Genomic DNA, 18,247 nt, shown 5'->3' with positions numbered 1-18,247 from the left:
TAATTGTAAATTCAGGACTGATTGAACATAGTTAAAATAAGGAGTAAAGGCTGGTTTATACCTGGGCTAATGACACAGACAGTCGCTTGACCTACTGTAAACCAACCTTATAATATCGTGAAGTTCAGACTTCTACAGCTCATCGTGTTTGTAGGTAAACTCTCTAGAAGATATGAATCAATCCTCGCCTCATGACGTGCGTCAGTGAAGAACAAATCCCTTATTTACAATGACGGCCTACCGGGGATTAGTGGGTTAACTGCCTTGTTCAGGGGCAGAACAACAGAACAACAAATCCAGTTTGGGGATTTGATCCAGCAACCTTTCGGTTACTGACCCAACACTCTAACCACTAGGCAACCTGCCGCCCCAACTGCCTTGAAGATGTCTTTCAAACTCTTTCTTCAGGCTTCACAGAGAGAACATAAAACCCTCACATTAACAAACACCTCCTCTCTGTAACCCAGATGTAAAATAATCTGCCTACAGGAGATTAACAATCTGGGTTCAAATACTGGGCTTGATTGAGTTTATCCTGGTGTAACAGTATCACTTCCTTCCTTAGGTACCCTGTCCCTTACTGAGCTCGAACCAGTGATCCTCTGCCTCGCAAAAACATGAGACATTTCAAGATGGGGAGTGAGGTTAGCCATGTAGCTTGTGACTCGAGGGTCCACTAATCCCTGCCGTGTGTAGAGTCCTCTGATGCCTACCTCTGGTTTGGAGAGCCTCCAGTCATCGTTTTGATCCATTTCCTGGAACGTTCTGAATCTCCATGATCTCAATGTCAAAGATCAACGTACTCTTAGGGGAGATTTTACCTGCCAAAATACACGTGAGCAATATGACACGATGGCTGTGTCCCAAATGCCATCCTATTCCCGAGTGTATTTATTTCATCCAGAGCGCTCTAGTCAAAAGTATAGCACTAGGAAAGATTGTCCCATTTGTGGTGCATCTGATGACATTGACACAAAATAATCACCTAGCGAATTAAAGTAATTATGGATTTCAGTGTTTCAGGAGATCACACTAACGATCAGTTCTGTAATTGGGTATGAAGGGTTAGGTAAGCACTAGGCTACTGGTAGTCATATGTTAATACATGTGTAATACCTTTTCCCTCTTTGCCATAGGCCAGAGCTGGGGGGATAGTGAGCTCCCTCATCCCTCCTGAACACATGTACTTCATTCAGCCCCTTATCCCAACCCTTGATCACCTCTCGGATCCCCAGGGTGAACCACACTGGCTGCTTGTCCCTGTGGTTACGGCTGCCAAGAGTCACACAGATCCATCATAGTGTTCTTAAAGAAAAATCAGTAACCACTAAATTAAAGGACTAGTTCACGCCAGTGGCGGCTGGTGGGTGGAGCTATGGGAGGATGGGCTCATTGTAATGGCTGGAATGGAATTCATGGAACGGAGTCAAACATGTGGTTTCCATATGGACTGTCCCTTTAACCAACCGGTTAATCAGAAAAACAAACACATCGATTGTCAATGTCGACAAACATGCAGGTGTGCAGGTGTTATGGGAGTGGGATCATGGGGATTGCCACCTTCAAGATCCCAATTCAACCCTTGAGTATGATGGACTGGTTGACCATTGGTTAGTCGACTAAGATTGCAGCAACAGGCAACGGAACCTTATCCAATCAACAGAGCATTTCATATCGGTTTCAACAAGTCAGCTGGAATGAAACATGGTGCCATTGCTCTCCAGAAATCCCTCGAAGTGCACAAGAAGTATGTCTCCATATTTCGACTTCCTGAAAGCACGCAAATGGTTTATTCAAAACCTCAATTTTCACCTCTGGTTCGGGTAGTTTAGCGCAATTCATATATAAAAAGCACAAAAAAAATTGACCAAAATATAGGAGTAACATTTCAGTGCTTTCTGGTTGGATAGATTAATCACACCAGAGTACACAACTAAGTAGACTTCGCCTGACTAAAAAGTGTGCAACAAACCTGCATGGAGTCTAGATCAATTGATAGCTACGTGGCAGTCAAACTGAGAGGGGTACTTACAAAATGTTTCCCTTGTTCATTTGTGAGACCACCTTTTTTGCGATTGGAGAGAATTTTTGGAAGCCGCACCCAATTTCTAAATAGTTTCTGTTCATTGGAGGACATGCATAGTTCCTCCCACATTGTCACGTCCACAGGCCCTAAAACGCAAATCCATTTGACGTCATATAACTGGGCGGGATCTCACGGAACCCCATTCATGTATGACTTACGTACTTTTCTGTCGTAGCCAAGTGAAACGGGTCCTTTATTTCCGAAAATCTTACTTGGTAATTCAATTGAGTCTCCAGGATCAGCTGTGGCCGGCGTCTTGTTCTAATAAACAAGTAATGAACCTCAGAAACAGATGAAGAATGGAGGGAATCCTATACAAGTGGACAAATTACATAAGTGGTATGTAGAAACTAAGCAGCTAACTGAGCTTCTGAATAAGTCAGCTTTGAATCAGATTGTTAGCTAGCTAGCTAACAACTAGCTGGACAAGTAATCAGCCAGAAAAACAACATGATCTAACCTTAGCTAGCTAGTTAGCTAATTGTCATTGGATGGCACTGAGCCATATGGTTATATGTCTTGCTCTGTTAGCTAGCTACTACAGGTTACAATGAATAGTGAAAGTTGTTTTTCACAGTGGTTATAGTTATCAACATCCTTTTTTTCCAGGTTGGCAGCCTCGCTGGTTTGTACTGGAAGGAGGGACTTTGTCCTACTATGACTCGCAAGAGGATTCCTGGAAAGGATGCAAGGGAAGCATCAAGATCTCAGTGTGTGAAATACAAGGTTGGTACTTGGTAGCTATTACTGGCTTGGTAAAGACACAGTGGCCTGTATTATGACAACATGCTAACTGTTGCGGTCCTTTGAACTAGATAGGCTACACCCTACTGAAGAGTCAATCTGAAGCTTAGTCTATATTGTTTTAGTCCCAAACCTTCCATTTGGAAAAACTCTTTCCCACTTCCTGTTTACCTGTGTGCCTATATACATGTGACCCATGACCCAACATATAGAACCGCTCTAGTGTACAAATTAAGTGGAATATACAAAGGCAGACAAACTATAGACAACATAACAACCACATATGATTGCCAAAATGTCTCCTACACCAGTGGTTCCCAACCTGGGGTACTTGGCCTATCCACAGGGGGTACTTGAAGACTCATGAGCCCATAGACCTACTGGTAAAATACACATGAGGGGGTACTTCAGGGCTACTCCAGGCAGAGCTAAATTCAGTTGGTGGTACAGTAACCAAAAAAGGTTGGGAACCACTGTTCTACCCCCTGCTGTTAACTGGGGTTTACCCACTTTCTGTCTTTCTCTCTCTTCCACCATCTCTCCCTGCTAGTCCACTCCTCTGACTTCACACGGGTTGACCTGACCATCCCTGGAGAACAGTACTTCTACCTCCGAGCCATCAACGCAGCGGAGAGGCAGAAATGGCTGGTCGCGTTGGGATCTGCAAAGGCCTGTCTGACAGACAACCGAACCAAGAGAGAGAAAGGTAAGATGATCGCTTTGGGTTACTCCAAACAAGTCTGAAAACACAATAGCTTGAGTGAAACACGATTTCATGCTTTTATGTGGGTATTTAATTTGGCTTGGTTTTACCTGTTGTAGCCTGGTGCCTGTCATGGACATGTAGGTCTACATGGGTGACCTGTTAAAAGCTTTCCAACTGACTTCATGAAATGAATGTGTTTATATTCCTCAACTGGTGGCCCGAGGGAGGGACAAAGTTTTCTGAGCAAAAACCCCCCAAAACAAGGTGTTTATTTGTTGGAACTGATTTTACAGTCTCATGTCCAAAATATTCCCACGCATAATAGAGATGTGATCGTATAAATGTAAGCAAGGTTTGAAATGATTATGTTTTAGTCAAATATATTTTGGGGATTCTTGCGATCAATTTACAGTCTACAAATAATTTTTTATTATGTTCCGGCCCCGCTCAATAAAAAAATTGTTCCGCTGCTGACTAGTTGATGATCTACAGCAAGTAAGTGAGAACCTCCGCATCCCAAATGGCATCTATTCCCATATAGTGCACTACTTGCCCATTGGCCCTGGTCAAAAGTAGTGCACTAAATAGGGAATAGGGTGTCATTTGGGATGTAACCAGTAAAATGAATTTCCAGGTGAACAAAAGAGAAGAGCAGTCTCAGTTAAAGCAATCCTGTTTATTACAAGTTATAGCCTCCAGCACAGCAGCAGAGGAAATGTCTACCTGGCCTTCTCTGAGACTAAATCCTAATCAGCAGACAGCTGTTCTGTAAACACCAGCCCAGAAGGCTTGTATGAAGTCCAAACAAAAGGCAGTGACTGTCAGCTTCTACAGAATCACAGTGTTTCAGACAACACAATAATAATCAGTGTGTTTAGTCCTTGTACCTCCAGTCTGGCGTCAATCACTATCAACAGATATGAGTTTAATCCGTAACATACAGCATCCAGTCTAGTGACCATCAACCCGAGAGCCACCAACAGAACATTGTGTATTATAGAGAGCCACCAACAGAACATTGTGTATTATAGAGAGCCACCAACAGAACATTGTGTATTATAGAGAGCCACCAACAGAACATTGTGTATTATAGAGAGCCACCAACAGAACATTGTGTATTATAGAGAGCCACCAACAGAACATTGTGTATTATAGAGAGCCACCAACAGAACATTGTGTATTATAGAGAGCCACCAACAGAACATTGTGTATTATAGAGAGCCACCAACAGAACATTGTGTATTATAGAGAGCCACCAACAGAACATTGTGTATTATAGAGAGCCACCAACAGAACATTGTGTATTATAGAGAGCCACCAACAGAACATTGTGTATTATAGAGAGCCACCAACAGAACATTGTGTATTATAGAGAGCCACCAACAGAACATTGTGTATTATAGAGAGCCACCAACAGAACATTGTGTATTATAGAGAGCCACCAATAGAACACTGGACATGGTGTATTATAGAGAGCCACCAATAGAACACTGGACATGGTGTATTATAGAGAGCCACCAATAGAACACTGGACATGGTGTATTATAGAGAGCCACCAACAGAACACTGGACATGGTGTATTATAGAGAGCCACCAACAGAACACTGGACATGGTGTATTATAGAGAGCCACCAACAGAACACTGGACATGGTGTATTATAGAGAGCCACCAACAGAACACTGGACATGGTGTATTATAGAGAGCCACCAACAGAACACTGGACATGGTGTATTATAGAGAGCCACCAACAGAACACTGGACATGGTGTATTATAGAGAGCCACCAACAGAACACTGGACATGGTGTATTATAGAGAGCCACCAACAGAACACTGGACATGGTGTATTATAGAGAGCCACCAACAGAACACTGGACATGGTGTATTATAGAGAGCCACCAACAGAACACTGGACATGGTGTATTATAGAGAGCCACCAACAGAACACTGGACATGGTGTATTATAGAGAGCCACCAACAGAACACTGGACATGGTGTATTATAGAGAGCCACCAACAGAACACTGGACATGGTGTATTATAGAGAGTTACCAACAGAACACTGGACATGGTGTATTATAGAGAGCCACCAACAGAACACTGGACATGGTGTATTAGAGAGGGAAATGTATGCAGAGAATATGATCTTTATTCATCTTAAATATTCACATAACACAACAAAGGATATTTTCAAGAAGTGACATCACATGTCTCTCTCTCTCCATCAGAACACCAGGAGAACACAGAGGCTCTTAAGACCAAGATATCAGAGTTGAGGCTGTACTGTGACCTTCTCCTCCAGCAAGTTAACCAGATCAAGGACAGTGAGGAGAATGAGGAGGTAAGACAGATGGCGGGGTGAGGTTTCAATGGCCTATTTACTCTCTGTGCAACCATAACTTTTTCTCACTGAGTTCAGTATGTTTGCTCTGTTTGAAGCGCCAGTGGATTATGTTGCTATGCAAATGGCCAGTCACTTTTACAGCACAAGCAAGGGATAAGCAATGGCATAAGCAATCTGCTTAGGAGTTGATGGTTGTGTATATCAACTTGCCAGCAGCATACCACCCTGCATACCACTGCTGGCTTGCTTCTGAAGCTAAGCAGGGTTGGTCCTGGTCGGTCCCTGGATGGGAGACCAGATGCTGCTGGAAGTGGTGTTGGAGGGCCAGTAGGAGGCACTCTTTCCTCTGGTCTAAAAAAATATCCCAATGCCCCAGGGCAGACACTGCCCTGTGTAGGGTGCCGTCTTTCGGATGGGACGTTAAACGGGTGTCCTGACTCTCTGAGGTCATTAAAGATCCCATGGCACTTACCGTAAGAGTAGGGGTGTTAACCCCGGTGTCCTGGCTAAATTCCCAATCTGGCCCTCAAACCATCATGGTCACCTAATAATCCCCAGTTTACAATTGGCTCATTCATCCCCCTCCTCTCCCCTGTAACTACTCCCCAGGTCGTTGCTGCAAATGAGAATGTGTTCTCAGTCAACTTACCTGGTAAAATAACGGTAAAATAAAATAAAAAATAAATAAAATATCTGTGTGTCTGTTTCAGGCTGGGGAGAACCCTGGCACCATGGTGAAGTCTACATGCACCACCTTCATCAAGACGTTGGAGGAGTGCATGCTGATCGCCAACCGCACCTTCAGCTCAGACCAGGCCACAAAGACCCCACCCGGGTCGCCTCCCGTGGCAACCATCAAACCCCAGAAGGTACCAGCGTACGCATAGAGATACCAAAGGTTTTTTATAACTAAACCAAGATGGACCACAGCCCGTCGTTTCAAATGGGAACAAATGAGTCAGTGGGCAGAACAAGCAAGGAGGTGGGCAGAGCCAAGCACGAACTAGCGAGATCCTATTGGTGCGTTCTAGCATTCCTTTGCATATTTGCATTAGGGAACGCCCACACTGAAGTGAGCATGTGCAACAACTCAATTTGAATTTGCACTCCTAAGTAACAACAATTTTAAAACTTTGGCAAACAGTAAAGTCTACAAAACTTAGTCCACTCTGTTTGTAACATATTTTAGTTTTGGTAACAGAACTGTATTGAGATCAAATGTTTAATTGATGAGAAAATGAGCAGAATGTCGGCCAAAAACTATCTTGTTCCGTCTTCACCCACTGCCGGCCGCTGGGCTTCCTCTCACCACCGTATTTGGTAGTGAGTGGAAACACCAACCGGATGCTTCACATTTATACATCCGGTGAAATATGTCTCGTTGTTCTATCTGTGGAGAGAGTTTAAATCCTGACAGATGGCAGATGTTTAGTTATGTTGCTACAGTGCAATGTCCATTTGAGGGTTCTATTTTATGTAATTCTATGGGATAAAGGGCAATTCTAGGTTTGATTCTGAAATGACCGTAAGATCCATATTGACCTAAGAGTTTCTAAACCCAGAGGTGCAACATTGTGAGACTTCCGAGAACGCTTTCGAAACAGATCAAACAGACCAGGCTGGAATTTGGCGTTTTTAAAAGTGGAAAATGATTCTTTAGTTGTTAATTTTCTCGAAATCTAAAGGCTCACCCTAGATTGGAGCCAATATCTTAAGTAGTTTAACATGTTATTACTCCAACCTCGTGACAAAAGCATGTTTTCATTTTTGTCAAAAACAACGTATCTATCGAAGGACTACTTTTTGATTTGGCGGCCTGCACATGCTCAGTTTGGTGCAAGACGACCGTGATTCTACACATGAGCTTAGCTAGCCAACGTTTTATCTTCATACTGCTCTGTCTTTGGCTAATGTGCTATTTTCTTTGTTCCACAGGTCAAACCTGTCAATCAATCAAATCAGGAAAAGTAGGTGGCTCTCTTTTCAGAAGTTTGGTTTGAAGCTAACTTGTTGCTCACGTTCTCAACCTTTACACCAGCACTCCCTTATTTCCATCTTCCATTTATTGTTACATGTCCACTAACTGCTGAAACTACAGCATTAGATATGTATCTATGATAACTCTGTGGGGGGTCATTGTCTTGTTCTCTGGGATGTGGGGGAGGTTATTGTCTTGTTCTCTGGGATGTGGGGGAGGTTATTGTCTTGTTCTCTGGGATGTGGGGGGGTTATTGTCTTGATCTCCGGGATGTGGGGGGGTTATTGTCTTGATCTCCGGGATGTGGGGGGGTTATTGTCTTGATCTCCGGGATGTGGGGGGGTTATTGTCTTGATCTCCGGGATGTGGGGGGGTCATTGTCTTGTTCTCTGGGATGTAGGGGGGTTATTGTCTTGTTCTCCGGAATGTGGGGGGGTTATTGTCTTGTTCTCCGGAATGTGGGGGGGTCATTGTCTTGTTCTCTGGGATGTGGGGGAGGTTATTGTCTTGTTCTCTGGGATGTGGGGGAGGTTATTGTATGTGGGGGGGTTATTGTCTTGATCTCCGGAATGTGGGGGGGTTATTGTCTTGTTCTCCGGGATGTGGGGGGGTTATTGTCTTGTTCTCCGGAATGTGGGGGGGTTATTGTCTTGTTCTCCGGAATGTGGGGGGGTTATTGTCTTGTTCTCTGGGATGTAGGGGGTTATTGTCTTGTTCTCCGGAATGTGGGGGGGTCATTGTCTTGTTCTCTGGGATGTAGGGGGTTATTGTCTTGTTCTCCGGGATGTGGGGGGGTTATTGTCTTGTTCTCTGGGATGTGGGGGGGTTATTGTCTTGTTCTCTGGGATGTGGGGGGGTTATTGTCTTGTTCTCCTGGAATGTGGGGGGGTTATTGTCTTGTTCTCTGGGATGTAGGGGGGTTATTGTCTTGTTCTCCGGAATGTGGGGGAGGTTATTGTCTTGTTCTCTGGGATGTAGGGGGTTATTGTCTTGTTCTCCGGAATGTGGGGGGGTTATTGTCTTGTTCTCCGGAATGTGGGGGGGTCATTGTCTTGTTCTCTGGGATGTAGGGGGTTATTGTCTTGTTCTCCGGAATGTGGGGGGGTCATTGTCTTGTTCTCTGGGATGTAGGGGGTTATTGTCTTGTTCTCCGGAATGTGGGGGGGGTTATTGTCTTGTTCTCCGGGATGTGGGGGGGTTATTGTCTTGTTCTCTGGGATGTGGGGGAGGTTATTGTCTTGTTCTCTGGGATGTGGGGGAGGTTATTGTCTTGTTCTCTGGGATGTGGGGGAGGTTATTGTCTTGTTCTCTGGGATGTGGGGGAGGTTATTGTCTTGTTCTCTGGGATGTGGGGGAGGTTATTGTCTTGTTCTCTGGGATGTGTGGGGGGGGTTATTGTCTTGTTCTCTGGGATGTGTAGGGGGGGTATTGTCTTGCTCTCTGGGATGTGGGGGGGGGGTTATTGTCTTGTTCTCCGGAATGTGGGGGGGTTATTGTCTTGTTCTCTGGGATGTGGGGGGGTCATTGTCTTGTTCTCTGGGATGTGGGGGGGTCATTGTCTTGTTCTCCGGGATGTGGGGGGGTCATTGTCTTGTTCTCTGGGATGTAGGGGGTTATTGTCTTGTTCTCCAGACACAGGGAGTGTAAAGAAATCTCAGGAGGATCTGTAACACATGACAACCAGAGCCTTGACTGTGGAGCAGAGGGACCAGACCAACGAGACGGACCAGACACGCTCCCTGAGAGAACCACCCAAACACCCCCAACAGGTCTCATTTAAATACACTTGCCCTTTCAAATGTACGTGTACACATACACACACACAAAGTTCTGTAGAAAGAGGACCAGCTGAAGTTGGTAAAGTAATGTCTTCTAGAGTTCTGTAGAAAGAGGACCAGCTGAAGTTGGTAAAGTAATGTCTTCTAGAGTTCTGTAGAAAGAGGACCAGCTGAAGTTGGTAAAGTAATGTCTTCTAGATGGAAGACAATGATGGATGCCCAGCAGCTTTATTATATTTATCTTAACGTTGATTAAAATGACGGACCCCAATGTACGAAGCCAGATGTATCACTGGCACATGATAAATGTGGAACTTAGAAAGTGCTTCTTTCACAATATGGCACACCTAGATACTGTTAAGGTAGTGGTTTAGAGTTCCCCTTGAAATGGCATTGACAATTCTGCTTGAATGGGTTTCACATGCCAGTTGCTATGGCTCATACATGCCAACTGGAACAGAACATTTGTTAACATGCTGTGTGTGTGTCTCTGTGCCATACAGAACATAGCCCAGCTGGCGGAGACCACCAGGGCCCAGAGGAGTCTGCAGTGGAAGAGGAGGCCACTACCCAAACCACCCACACAAACCCTGACCCAGAACACACCGACCAACCAGCGCAGCAGGAAGAGGAGGAGGAGGAATTCAAAGAGGTGGAGCAGGAAATGAGGAATGCCCAAGAAGAGAAACAGGAAGTGACCCAGAACCAACAGGAAGCTGGCACTGACCAAGAGGAAGCCAAGCTGGAAGAGGAGCAGCCTTCCCAGCCTCAGGAAGAAGAGAGGGAGGAGGAGGAGACAGAGCAGGTGGACACATTCTTCAGTACGATGAGTCACAGGTATGGGGACACACCGCAGGAGGGACACATACTGTAGACCTTACGGTGTAGGGTGAAGTTGACCCTAGAATGCTGATCTGTGGTCAGTTTTGCATTTCCCCCGCTAATGGTTAAAGGGATAGTTTGGGATTTTGGCAATGTAGCGTTAGCTCAAAGACTGGAAGGCTTGGGTATCTGCTAGCATGCTAGCTGCAGAAGACATTTTCTTTGCGCTAAGCTAGTTAGCATTGGCTCATGAAACTACCTCCAACTTCCTTCATATTGAACGCATAGACATTGTATTAAGGTCAAATATTTTGCTAAATATCTTGAAATAAGAGAAATGACTTGTATTAAGCATGTTTTTGGTTAGAATATGCACAATTAGACTGGTACGGGGGAAAAAGAAGGAAAAGTCAGCGTAAGATATTTAGGCTTGCCTAGATTTCACTTTTTGCATTGTAGGATTGGGGGAGGGGAAGCTGATCCTAGATCTGTAACTCGGGGAAAACTTCACCCCAGAGTGTAGGTGTTTTACTACTGCGGTCAATGCTAATATTTCACAAGCAGTAACTAGACAGAACAAGGGCCAACACATACACTAATCGATTAATCCCCATGTTTCCTATAATTATTCTAGGTACTGTAATGATGTTGATTACACAATGAGGTATTTATTATTGAAATTAATGTATTTAGTGTGATCAGATTATGCTGTGAATTGTGCTACTCTGATATATACTGTTTAGGTCCAATGCTAATGCTTTGGGTATGAAAGGGCAAAGGTCATTTTTCCATGCCTGTGCGAAAACAAAAAGGGAGAACTAGCCTGGTCCCAGATCTTTGTGCTCTTGCCAACTCTGTTGCTGTTAATGACTGACTAGGTTAAAACATAGCAAGTTTTATGACTTTTTAAACCCATTTGAACATATAACAAGTTTTACACTGGTGTGTTCTCTGTTGATCACATGACTATTACAGATGCCCTCATCTGATTTAAAAAAAAAAAAAAAATGGTAATCATTTAACGCTTTCTTTTCTTTTGGATGACATTTGAAAGCACCTATTTAACAGTGTTATTCAGCATTAAGATAGGATTTGAATGATCATAACTGTGATATGAATGATCATAACCATGATGTTGTGATATTACAGTATTCCAGTGACGGGGAGAGACAATGTAAGCAGTGTTAACGTGTTTAAGTGCAGTAAACATCGAACACAGAACTAGTGTAAATTAAATCCTTAGAACAATGCCGTAGAGGTTGGGGAACATAGCAGATATGCTTTTGATACATTAGAATTATTTATGATACAGGTGTATCTTAGTTAGAGACAAACTCAAAACAAGTATCAAATCACCTAATAGCCTGACAGCATGGTCTTGTGTGGAGGCTGTCTTTGGCTTTGGTTGTATCTGTTTCTGTTTTGGTTTGATTGAATGAAATAAAGGTTATCGATGCTGGACCTCACTAATATCTCCCCTTGTTTGAATCTCTCTGACTTCCCTTTAGATTTAGTGATATAAGACTGGACGGTGACAGTGGTATTCCTACACAAGCCTTTTTGGACTCATGCTATGCGATAGTGCCTGTATTAGGTAGGATGGTCACTTCACTCATCTGTCTCTTCGTCCATCTTTTTTTCATTTTTTTTTTTCAATCATACCATCTTTCCTGAAACATGTTGTCAATAATCTTTTCCACCTGGTGGTGCATGCTCTATCCATCATGTTTCCTTCAGTCTCCTCTCACACGTTCATACTGTTCTCTCCTCGTCTGCATCTAATTGATCATCCTATTGGATGTGTTCTCTGGTTGACTGGAGGCATTTCTTCTCTTACTAATCAAGTAATAATATACATTCCTCAATCTACACACAATACTCCACAATGACAAAGCAAAAACAGGTTATAATTTTTTCATAATTTACTAAATAAAAAACCTTATAAAACACCTTATTTACATAAGTATTCAGAACCTTTGCTATGAAACTCAAAACTGAGCTCAGGTTCATCCTGTTTCTATTGATCACCCTTGATATTTCTACAACTTGATTGGAGTCCACCTGTTGTAAATTCAATTGATTGGACATGATTTGGAAATGCAATGTCTGTATGTGAGTCTGGAGTGTGTAATCCATCTTGAAGTCATACAACATCCCTCTCTCTGTCCATTGTTCGTGTGATCCGACCCACCGTAATGCATGTCACTGTGATAAACTATAGACAGCTACTGGTATGTATTGTATGTTATACACATTGCTCTGGATCCTCCAGGCTTACGATCTCTTCCATGTTATACTTAGTTGTTTTGTCAATTTACTCTTCTATTGAAGTCTACATCAGTTTGTAAAGGTTACTGGGGAATAAAACACCGGGGTGGGGGTGGGGTTCCCGGACACAGATTAACACACATTCTTGACGCAAAAGCATTTAATGGAGATTCTCTGTCAAACTGTTTTTTTTTAGTCCAGGACTAGCCTTAATATGTGTCCGTGAAACCGCCCCACAAAGACAAACAATAGTGTAACAAAAATATCCAGCATTGAAGTGACATTGGACTCTCTCTCCTCAGACAAACTAGGATCCACAGTATTTGGTCCAGTAAAAATGGATTTTACGGGCAACATCAAGGTAAGAGGAAAGGTTGTCTTGAGTTTAGAACAATGTTAGATTTTTACATTACAGGAAATTAAAGTTAGATTAAGTTTACTAAAGCCTACCTTTTTTAAAAAGCTGCTCAAATCAGCATAACATTCCGGATGTAGATGTTGTATAAGCCTGTCTGGTATCAACAGTTCTCTAAATTACCACAAGAGGGACTCTCCTCCCTCCATGCAGTTACAATGGGACCAAATTGACTTTTACACCCACCGGGTCTGTCCCAAATGGCACCCTATTCCCTATATACGGTAGCGTAGTACAGAAGTAGTGCACTACAGAGGGAATAGGGTCCTTAACCTGCCCTGTGAGCTCTTCAGTTGGGCAGAATACACTCTAAACAAAGACTGTTCTAACAGTTGCTGTGCTGGAAGGGGAAAGTGATATGTCATTAGGCAGTGCTGTGTGTAAAGCACTGGAACATTTCACTAGCAGAGCTTTAACAGAAGTATTTTACTCTACCGCCACCAAGAAATAACAAGCTATGGTTCCCAGTGTTGTCATGGAACAAGTAAACCTGTTAAGTGGCAACACGACCAACCAGATTTAGAAACCTATAAGAACTGCTGGGGCTGCGAACAAACGGCTCCCTATGCACTACTTTTGACCAGGGCACACAGTGCACTATAAAGGGAATAGGGTGCCATTTGGTCGGCAGACATTGTCTTTATGACGACAAGTCCTTCTGTCTCTCTGTGTGGCTGTCTGTAGAAGATCCACCAGAAGCTGTCGTCGGACCCGGGCAGCTTCCCCACACTGCAGACCATAGTGCTCCATGAGGTGCAGACCGGTGTGGCCCGCGTCCGCAACTCAGCCACCGAGGCCCTGCTGTGGCTCAAACGAGGACTCAAGTTCCTCAAGGAGTTCCTGTCCCTGGTCAACTCTGGGGAAAGGGATATCCCTGGAGCGCTGGGTGAGTTAGCATTGCAACACCGTGATACACACACACACTGGTTAGGTGATAGTCCTCTTTTGGTTTGATGTCATATAGTGTATTACATGATGTCCTCTGTATTCCTAACACACTCCCCTCCCTCGTTCATTCAGGTAATGCTTATGGACGGAGTCTGCGGCAGTATCATGGATGGGTTGTGCGAGGTGTATTTGCTGTGAGTAATACTTGATAATCAGTCTTCAAGCTCTTTTTTTTTTAAGGAAGCAGTTTATAGTTGGAAAAAGTATCCCAACATAAGATCATGCCCACTTGGGCGGGCGGGCACTAAGGCTATTATAGTCAACTGAAAGAAAGTAATCAAGGAAAAAAACTATTTAGTAAACAGAAATAAAATAATTAACAAACCTGTTTGAAAAACTATACTGAAACTTATCTCTGACTCCAAAACCAACTACAATAAGAACATGAATTATGTTCATTTTTCTGGGGAGGCAAAAATGGGGTTTAAGGATTTTTTTCTAATGGTGTTTTCAAGCTTCTGAATCTGGTGGATCACATTGAGATTCAATTATAAAGTCAAAGGGAGACTGAGGAGCAGCACTGCAGATATTGGGTGTGTTTGAGTGGTAAGTCTAAAACAACCAACTGTAGATGGAAGTCAAGGGGGGGTTTGAGTGGTAAGTCTAAAACAACCAACTGTAGATGGAAGTCAAGGGGGGGTTTGAGTGGTAAGTCTAAAACAACCAACTGTAGATGGAAGTCAATCGCATTTGCGACAGCCGAAAGTCGGACACTAATGTAGTTCTCTAACAGGCTCAGATCAACATGACAGTGTTGCCATTGTTTATAAAAAATGTTTTCTTTATAATGTATATAACCCATATCACACAAACTGAAATAATAGTATACTGAACAAAAATATAAATGCAACAGGTAATGTTTTGGTTTCATGAGCTGAAATAAGTTTCCAGAGATTTTTCCTAGGCACAAAAGCTTATTTCGCTGAAATTTTGTGCACAAATTTGGTTACATCCCTGATAGTGAGCATTTCTCCCTTGCCAAGATAATCCATCCACCTGACAGATGTGGCATATCAAGAAGCGTATTAAACAGGATGATCATTACACAAGGGCACCTTGTGCTGGGGACAATAAAAGGCCACTAAAATGTGCAGTTTTGTCAAACACAATGTCACAGATGTCTCAAGCGGAGGGAGTGTGCAATTGGCATGCTGACTGCAGGAATGTCCACCAGAGCATTTAATCTTAATTTCTCTACCATAAGCCCCCTCCATTTTAGAGAATTTGGCCGTACGTCCAACCGGCCTCACAATCGCAGACCACGTATAACCACACCAGCCCAGGAAGTCCACATCCGGCTTCTTCACCTGTGGGATTGTCTGAAACCAGCCACTCCCCAGTGGGTTTGCCTGGCTCCCAAGTGGCTGGGCCTATGCCCTCCCATGGTTGCGCCCCTGCCCAAGTCACATGAAATCCATAGATAAGGGCCTAATGAATTTTTTATTTAACCGGGCTCATTGAGATTTAATCTCTTTTTCATGACTCAGCAAGATGAGCAATTTATTTCAATTGACTGATTTTCCTTATAACTAACTCAGTAAAATCATTTCAATTATTTCATGTTGCGTTTATTTTTGTACAGTATACAGTGGAGAGAACAAGTATTTGATACACTGCCGATTTTGCATGTTTTCCTACTTACAAAGCATGTAGATGTCTGTCATTGTTATCATAGGTACACTTCAACTGTGAGAGACAGAATCTAAAACAAAATTCCAGAAAAGCACATTGTTTTGAGCCTGTAATCAAACCCACAAATGCTGATGCTCCAGATACTCAACTAATCTAAAGGACAGTTTTATTGCTTCTTTATTCAGAACAGTTTAACTGTGCTAACATAATTGCAAAAGGATTTTCTAATGGTCAATTAGCCTTTTAAAATTATGAACTTGGATAAGCTAACAACGTGCCGTTGGAACACAGGAGTGATGGTTGCTGATAATGGGCCTATGTAGATATTCCATTAAAGTCTGCCGTTTCCAGCTACAATAGTTATTTACAACATAAACAATGTTATTTTAATGGACAAAAAAGTGCTTTTTCTTTCAAAAACAAGGCCATTTCTAAGTGACCCCAAACTTTTGGCCAGTAGTTTAAGTACAAACCTATAATAACCTTGGTGTGTTCGTGTGTGAGACTTATTGACATTTTTCATCTCTCCGTTCCCAGCTGGCCCTCCGAGCAGCGCCATCATACAGCAGCTTTGCGGCGGCTCTGGTGTCCAGAGAGGGGGATGAACTGAAAGAAGGATTCAACACAGGCATGCACCGGGACCTGGGGGTCTACCTGCCTGCCATGGAGAACCAACTGGCCATCCTGGATGCCCTGTATGAAGAATACAACCTGGAGTCAGATGAGGTGGTCTGAGAGGAGGAGACGAGATCCCAACTGGTGGCCTGAAGAGACGAGACCCCAGCTGGTGGCCCGAGAGGAGGAGACGAGATCCCAACTGGTGGCCTGAGAAGAGGAGACGAGACCCCAGCTGGTGGCCTGAGAGGAGGAGACGAGATCCCAACTGGTGGCCTGAGAGGGACACTACCAGAGGAGGAAGAGAGCCCTCAGACTCAGACCATCTGGGATACACTGACAGAGGAGGACGGTGTGGAGGGAGAGGAGAACCCTCTTCAGGATGCAGAAACTTTAACCCTGGAGGTGTAGGCTTAGTTGGTTTGCTCCCCGAGAACAGGGTCAAGCCCCAGGTAGCCTGCTCACTAGATTAGCCAATCGGAGCCATCCGGAGGATGGAGGGGCGTGATTGAGTGTGAGCATGCTCGGTGTAAGATGAGGTATTGTCTCACATTACTAACTCTGGAACAATGCAAGGCCTAATGGCCGTAGAGGGACTAGGTTTTGGAGGGAGGACTTTTTCAGGTTTTCCTTCTAGTGGTTTACGCTTAGTACTTCCAATTACAAAGGGTGCACTGTTGTACAAATGGTGGTCTTCTGACGGAGCACATTTCCTGACGACGGATGCACACTTCACTTCGTTATAGTGACTTTGACTGTACTTGATGTAGTGTACAGTACTTTGGACTCAGGCTCTTTTCCCTCCTGTGACTTCAATTATGAACAGCTGCACCATTGGTTGCTGAGAATGCACAAATATGAACTTTTACTTTAAATTGAGGCTGATATTGTTATAATTGACAGCATTATTTGACAGCTTACATAGGCTGTATGTAATGAACTGCATACACCACTGAAGAGTAATGTAGCAGTGTTAGTATTGATCCCTGCTGAACTCATACACCAATATACTGTATCTACATGGATGACCTCCCTCCCTCTAGAACCCACCTCCTCCCTCCCTCTAGAACCCACCTCCTCCCTCCCTCTAGAACCCACCTCCTCCCTCCCTCTAGAACCCACCTCCTCCCTCCCTCTAGAACCCACCTCCTCCCTCCCTCTAGAACCCACCTCCTCCCTCCCTCTAGAACCCACCTCCTCCCTCCCTCTAGAACCCTTCTCATTCTAGCATATTGTCTCATCTACAAATGTATTGTTTACCAAGTGACATTAACATGAACTAGTATTTTCCTCGTTATTTTAATCATTTAAATGTAGTCTTTGAGTAACTTATGGAATAAACCATGTTCTATATGGATGGATGGAAATGTCCATGTTTTAATGTATAGGGTTCGACTGAGGTGCCAACTGAAGTGGAATATATATATAGCAAGGCCTTGATTGAAAATGTATTAACAATCATGATGATGGATAGATTGTTAGTCTATTAGCTGACTTTCCTCTCTGTGACTGATGGTGTGGGTTAATGATAATACAGTGGTTATCAGAGGCAGTCTAACTTTGGCCTCTTCATTCTGGACATGAATTCAGTCTTGTTATAGATGCACTGAGCCATTTGAACAAAGCAGGAAGATCTGACCGATGTGCAATAGGCTGATTCCTTGTTGTGAATCATTTCTGCTGTTACTGCTAATGTTTTTGCTATGCTAATGTTTTTGCTATGCCAATGTTTTTGCTATGCTATTGTATCTCACAATTTCAGAACACAATTTATACGAATGTACATAAGATGGCATTTTTACATATGTATTAAACTTGATGAAATGATGAATGGGTACGTTTTGGTCATTTGGATGGTGTTTTTACCTTGGGCATTTCAGTTTCCATTCCAACCCTGTGGAATCCCAACCTTC

At 43.4% G+C, this 18,247-nt stretch overlaps 1 protein-coding gene across 1 annotated transcript; it reads left to right on the top strand.

Annotated features, from left to right (window-relative positions):
• Positions 1-2,206: 2,206 nt before the first annotated feature.
• Positions 2,207-18,161, top strand: LOC129847409 (pleckstrin homology domain-containing family A member 8-like). Its single transcript, XM_055915196.1, has 13 exons — positions 2,207-2,425; positions 2,696-2,812; positions 3,381-3,536; positions 5,763-5,875; positions 6,589-6,747; positions 7,814-7,845; positions 9,489-9,625; positions 10,138-10,471; positions 11,965-12,050; positions 13,027-13,085; positions 13,824-14,025; positions 14,160-14,221; positions 16,257-18,161. Exons 1-13 carry the CDS (start codon positions 2,386-2,388, stop codon positions 16,452-16,454), a joined length of 1,695 nt encoding a protein of 564 aa, XP_055771171.1. The 5' UTR covers positions 2,207-2,385; the 3' UTR covers positions 16,455-18,161.
• The last annotated feature ends 86 nt before the right edge of the window (positions 18,162-18,247 follow it).

Source organism: Salvelinus fontinalis, unplaced genomic scaffold (assembly GCF_029448725.1).
Source record: "Salvelinus fontinalis isolate EN_2023a unplaced genomic scaffold, ASM2944872v1 scaffold_0828, whole genome shotgun sequence".
NCBI lineage: Eukaryota > Metazoa > Chordata > Actinopteri > Salmoniformes > Salmonidae > Salvelinus > Salvelinus fontinalis.
This window is presented reverse-complemented; position numbering and strand designations above follow the sequence as displayed.

Bases quoted from the DNA above. Each gene is read 5' to 3' on its own strand.
- LOC129847409 (XM_055915196.1), top strand. From the start codon at position 2,386: ATGGAGGGAATCCTATACAAGTGGACAAATTACATAAGTG. The intron at 5,876-6,588 runs GTAAGACAGATG...TGTCTGTTTCAG, and splicing joins ACAGTGAGGAGAATGAGGAG to GCTGGGGAGAACCCTGGCAC. The intron at 13,086-13,823 runs GTAAGAGGAAAG...GGCTGTCTGTAG, and splicing joins ATTTTACGGGCAACATCAAG to AAGATCCACCAGAAGCTGTC.